Below are 6,469 nucleotides of genomic sequence, written 5' to 3'. Positions count from 1 at the left end.
ACTGCAACTGTCATAAATACCTGCCAGTTGCCAGGCATCTGAATTTTGATCACATGACCAAAGAGATGCCTGCAATGGCATATTTGTGAAAAGCAGCACAAATATGTGGCACTTTTGCACCGCCATTTTAACTTTGAATGGTCACCAGACAAATGGTTTTAAGTCAAGGACCTGCATGCTTTCATAAATACCAGTTCATGATATGCCAGGAATTTCTAAGTCTAATTTATCATTTTGAACATAAATATTTCTCAGATTAAGGTGTTAAATATTCAGTGATTCCATGTAATGTATAATAAATATATAAAAAAATCAAAACTCTCACACTTGTAAGTTAGCTTAAAAGATCTGTATTGTTAGCTAAAATATATGTCTCTATATTGCTCTCAGTACAGGCGCTGGGGTTTCCCCATGGTGCTCTTGATGTACAAGGCACGAACGTTTTGCCAATTTTTCTTCAGCAGAGATACAAGGAAGTTGACCGCCAAATGAATGTTGTAGACCAACTCATCCTCAGTCATCTTCACATGACCAACTGCCACAGCAAGACACAGTACCTAGAACACAAGAAAACAATCAAATGTGTTACAATTGAATAGGAATAGAAATGATTTGTTCTAAAAAGCACATCAATCTCAAGTTGGTATGGCTAGGATATTCAAATTGTTTTACAAAACTGGATAGATGCAAATAGCTGAAGCCTTCAGGAAAACAACTACAGTGTTTCTTGGAATCTTGTAACTGTTTGTAATGAATACAGTCTTGTTGTTCTAATACAAAATATGGTACCACTGTACAAATTAGAAGAGATGAATCAATTTTAGGTACTTTGACATTCTTCCTACACTTTACTGCTATTGAAGAGAAAACCTGATTCAGTAAATGCAAATTTTATTCATTAAATTTATATAGTGCCATCTCACTCTGCAGTGATTCTTTTTCTAGATATTTGTTCTTCAGCGAGATAATTTTCTGTGGCCCTGCTTTACATTAGAGAATACTAGGAATTTCTCTCTCCCCAATACATACTTTCCCCTCAAACATACTGCCAAATGTAAGGAGTTTTTTTTATTAAAAAATACCTTTTTCATTTGAAACTTGATTGTGGATTTCACTTCATCTACTTTGCCCACCATGTTCTCGTTGTGAGTGAGAAGAGAAGGGAATTTGCCAGCCTTGTTTAATCCTGGCCCCAGGATTCGAGGAATTTGCTTAATTAAGGATTCAGAAGCCAGGAAAGCATCGTATTTCTTGGCTGCATAAAATAAAAATACACTATACTGAAAATACTCAAGACTCCTCTCAAATATCTGCAAACAGGTATACATGTTAACATGGAATGCAACAATGTAGACTCATCTGAGTGCTTGTGTATGTATGTATGTATTTATTTATTTAATTTATTAGATTTGTATGCCGCCCCTCTCAGTAGACTCGTGGCGTTTCATAGCAATAATAAACAATATATAACAAATCTAATAATTTAAGAGAAACACTAAAAACCCCATTATTAAAAGCAAACATACACACAAACATACCATACATAAACTGTATGGTCTCTAAATATACAGATCTTTCAAAAATGTGGGTGGTGGGTGGGTTATTCTGCACCCCCAGCAGCATGCTTTCAAGCACAAGGAGATTCAATCTGCCCTCAGAATCACCAAATTTTGTTTAGTTCGGGGTCAACATAAACATTCTAGGGTTTACTTACAGGTTGAGGTATATTTTTACATGATCTGTAGTTCTTACAGTGTTTGACCCATATACTCCTTTTCCTGGTCTTGATAATATCAATAACTCTCACATACACCCCGCCCAGACCCTCTGTTGTTTTAGCTCAGCAGTAGTTCCAAACTGGGTCGACTGAGCACAACTAAACAATTACAAATGACCATCAGGATATGCCAAATACACCCTTAAAAGTATTGCTTTTCTCATGCTTCTCTCTGAGACGATCAACTGTGCTTTAGAAGTGGTTTTTATACCCGACTAAGGGATAAGAAGCATGTTTGTGTGCTCAAAACCAGCAAAGTCACACCAACACTCCGCAGTCTGCATTGGTTGCCGATCAGTTTCCGGTCACAATTCAAAGTGTTGGTTATGACCTATAAAGCCCTTCATGGCATCGGACCAGAATATCTCCGGGACCGCCTTCTGCCGCACGAATCCCAGCGACCGATTAGGTCCCACAGAGTTGGCCTTCTCCGGGTCCCGTTGATGAAACAATGTCTGGCGGGGCCCAGAGAAAGAGCCTTCTCTGTGGTGGCCCTGACCCTCTGGAACCAACTCCCTCCGCAGATCAGAATTGCCCCCACCCTCCTTGCCTTTCACAAACTCCTAAAAACCCACCTCTGCCGTCAGGTATAGGGAAATGGATTCCCCCAGGCCGTTTCATTTTATGTATGGTTTGTTTGCGATGCATGACTGTTTTTTATAATAAGGGTTTTAAACTGTCCTTTTTTAACCATTAGATTTGTACTATGTATTGTTGTTGTAAGCCGCTTCGAGCCTCCGGAGAGGGGCAGCATACAATCTAATAAATAATAATAATAATAATTATTATTATCTGAAGCTGACCAGACTAAAGAGGCTAGTCAGATGAATATCTCGTAAGAAAAATCCCCCCTCCATTTTCCTCCCCAAAAACTAAGGCACATCTTACAGTCTGAAAAATATACTAACTGAAAAACAATTAATAGTACAATTATTAGGGTACAAAGTCCTTTGATATCAGGGCTGCAACAATGTTCATATGCTTCCCCTTTTGCCACATTATTGTAATTTGGAGACCTCTGGCTCCACCCCCTTTCGGTCCCAAGAACTCAAATCTGCTTTGCATTCTTTATTTGCAGTTTATTTATTAGATTTGTATGCCGTCCCTCTCCGAAGACTCGGAGTTGTTGGAGGGGGATGGCTGGAAATGAATATACCGTATTGTTTTCCATTATTAGCCACAAGAATGTTAAGCTAAAGTGAATCTAACATGGCACAGGAAAAAAAGAGACAATTCAATTTTATTAATGTTAAAATCTTGGACATTCTCTTTTATTTTTCTTACCTAATTTCTTCACCATCTTTTTGTTCTTATTCAGTTTTTTAAGGGCCTCTATATCCATGTGTGGGATGTCAACGGCTTTGGCTTCGTCACAATGCTGCTGATCGCCCAGGACACAGACGGAGAACTTAGGTCTTGGAGCGGACTTGAGCCTGAGAGAGCAACGAGATCATCACAATAGCTACCTCCTATCAATAAGTTATACAAAATGGACAAACAACATTCCAGACTGGTGCTGACAAATCTTACCAGACAGCTAGTACTTCTCTGTGGACCAGGATCTACCTCTGGCTTCTTAAAATTATCGGCAGGATCAGCATAAGAGCCTCACCATACCTCCCCTCATGTTTTAAGACCCAGGGTAGGGGTCCGTCCAGCCACACCCGCTGCGTACAGTGAGGTGAACTGAACTACCCTGGCAATTCAGCATTGCACCAAGCTACCACAGATTTTACAAGCCAACAGGCTGTCTGAATGTAAACCAAATTCAAAGACTTGAAACAGTCAGAAGGGTGCAAGCAGAAGGCTGGGTGGTACAAGAAGAGTGCCAAACCTGACAGTGCCAGAGAAACGCTTGTCCTTTTGTGGGTCATAATTTTTCAGACTGATCTGCAATTCCACAGTCTCCAAGAACCTAAGTAAAGAAAACGGAATACATATTTGAATAAAAATGGAGGACAGTTGAATACAGTAAGAGAAAGCAATCAAATGGCCTTCAGTAGTTTTGGATTACATGCTTATAACTCTACTTAATTCGACTTCAAAACATCTAGACACAACTAAAACACAAGTTTTTCCCCGAACGCCTTCACTCTGCTAAACAAATAATTTCCTCAAATTGTCAAACTATTCACTGAGTCTGCACTACTATTAATCTTCTCTCTGTTCCCACCATCCATCTCCTCCCACTAATGACTGTAACTTTATTTACAATTTACATTGACCGTTTCCTAATATCATTTGATTGCTTATTTGTACCCGGACTATTATTAAGTGTTGTACTTTATGATTCTTGATGAATCTATCTTTTCTTGTATGTACACTGAGCATATGTACTAAGACAAATTCCTTGTGTGTCCAATTACACTTTGCCAATAAAAAATTCTATTCTATAGGCTACTGAATACATGGAATGGTAATTTCATTTCATTTATCTTCTAAAGAAAAGCATTCAGCACAGACATAGCAGTACTGGTTAAGTTACCCCTTTCATGAATTTTATTTAGACATTTTTTATAAATAGCTCAAGATGGCAATTCTTCCCCCTCTATGTCCCACATCATCCATGAGATGAGTAGAAATGACAAAGAATGACTAGCCCAGTCACCAAGGTGGTTTTTCATGCCTAAAACGAGACTAGAACTGTGTCTCTTGATTTTTAGCCTGATGCCTTAACCACTAAACCAAATTGGCTATTACTCAATTATTCCAAACAACCTGTTTTTATCCTGCAATCTTATAAAAACTGCCTACTAAAAACTAATTTAAAAAAGCTTTCTGCTCTGTGTAGATACTATTTTGCTCTCCTACAGGAAAACCAAGTAGAATATTTGTAACATTTACAATAGTTTACAACTGCAACTGATTTTAATACTATCCAAGAGGGATGTCCTATATTGCACTGTCTTATATTGTTACAGAGAACGTTCCAATGAGCTGACAAAGAGCCTCTTGGAGAGTTAAGTAACATCTATTGTTTTTCCAAGAAAGTCAGGATTTCAGTGGCCATGCTGATTCCAGCTCCTACTAATCTGTCTTAATTCATATTCACACTCCAATCCATGATCAGATGCAGCTCATTTTCCCTTCCAATTGCAGAGAAATTCTATCAAATGCCAATGCTTTGGGTATAATTCCATTTTATGAAGGCAGCGTGTGCTCACTGCAGGTCTACCAAAATCTGGTGTCAGGTTTAAATCAAATCAACTTTATTCCTGTAGGTCTTCTGCGAAGTTCTTACTTGCGGGTCTTGGTCTGACTCCCCTGAAGGACTTCCTTCACAGCTTCATACAGCGTATCACGGGAGACCTTGCTGTTGTGAAAAAACATGCCTTAATTTAAATCCATAGACTTTCAGATTAGTGTCAATGTGATTCTGATGACCAAAGAAAAGCAACCCCACCAACCCAATATGCTATTTAAGACAGGAACGTCCCTTGTGACCTTCATTCTTATTTATTTATTTAATTTGATTTATATGCCACCCAACTCCCAGAGGACTCTGGGCGGCTTACAACAAAAACATCGTAAAAACAGTTTTAAATAACAATTTAAAACCCCTTACAAAAATATATGTCTTATTTGCTCAACGACTATCTTCTTGCTCAAGGACAGGAGATAGGCAAAATTGGCTGTTCTACGACATGTGGACTTTAACTCCCAGAATTCCTGAGCTAGCATAATCTGCCTTAGGAATGCTGGGAGTTGAAGTCCACAAGTCATAGAAGAGCCAACTTTGCCTACCCCTGCTCACGGATATTGCAAGAAAGTAAGTGAATGAAGTCTTCGGAGAGGGGCGGCATACAAATCTAATAAATAAATTATACCGTTGTGCATCGAGGACTAGTAACAGCCACTGCTGTGCGATTCGCTATCGAACATAACAATGTCACCCGAGGGAAGCTTACGCGACTTTAATTCAGGACCTATTCGGATCCGACTGCATTGCAAAAAGGGAAAAAAAGGGACCGCTTAAAAGCTGCTCTTTGACTGCCGAATTAATCGCCTACCGAAGCAGCCGGCTTCAATAAAAGGCAGATAGGTAGAAACGGGCTTTGGATCGCGTTCTGCGAATATGGCCCTCGTGGGCTTCCTTAACCGGCAAGACCAACGGTTAAGACTGGGCATCTAGAAGAACGACGGCGGCCTTCCTTGCCCCAGGCGTGCCCCACCACCCGCAATCCCTATTCAACGCCCCTCAATTGGATCCCGAGAGCAAGGATGGCGGCGGATTCTATTTGAGGCCTCAGAACAGATGCACACCCACCTCATCTTGGCGACTCGTTTCGGCGGAGGAAGAAAAAAAAGGATCTGGTTTTCAACTTCCGCCGGTTTTACCACGCCTAGTCTCGCGAGATGAGCACGTGAATTAGCCGCTTAAGTTTTGGGGGCGGGGTTTCTTCTAATTATGGAGGCCGTCATGAGGTGGTGCTTATGGAGTGACACGTTACGCCCCCGATTGAAAGAGGATTCGTAGCTAAATAGGCTCGCGACCGAGCCAAGTTTTGCTGGCTGAGGAATTCTGGGAGTTGAAGTCCACAAGTCTTCAAAGTTGCCAAGGTTGGGGAGAGCCCTGCTTTGGAGGATAGATTTGGATTTGGATCATTGAGATCGGAGCGTTGCGAAGGCTCTCAGTGAATTAAGAAATTATTCTTTTCTAAATCCCCTTAACTAAGTGTTTGAGTTATCCCT

The 6,469-nt window shown here is 40.2% G+C and overlaps 1 protein-coding gene across 1 annotated transcript; it reads right to left on the bottom strand.

Moving 5' to 3' along the window:
• Positions 1-334: 334 nt before the first annotated feature.
• Positions 335-6,234, bottom strand: RPL10A (ribosomal protein L10a). The gene is made up of 6 exons (XM_070745161.1): positions 6,045-6,234; positions 5,019-5,090; positions 3,612-3,692; positions 3,062-3,210; positions 1,083-1,255; positions 335-557 (listed from the first exon to the last, which is right to left on the bottom strand). Exons 1-6 carry the CDS (start codon positions 6,047-6,049, stop codon positions 387-389), a joined length of 651 nt encoding a protein of 216 aa, XP_070601262.1. The 5' UTR covers positions 6,050-6,234; the 3' UTR covers positions 335-386.
• Positions 6,235-6,469: the final 235 nt, after the last annotated feature.

The sequence above is a fragment of the Erythrolamprus reginae genome, chromosome 3 (genome assembly GCF_031021105.1).
Source record: "Erythrolamprus reginae isolate rEryReg1 chromosome 3, rEryReg1.hap1, whole genome shotgun sequence".
In the NCBI taxonomy this organism is placed as follows: domain Eukaryota; kingdom Metazoa; phylum Chordata; class Lepidosauria; order Squamata; family Dipsadidae; genus Erythrolamprus; species Erythrolamprus reginae.
The sequence above is the reverse complement of the archived record's forward strand: the minus strand, read 5'-3'. Positions and strand labels throughout refer to the sequence as shown.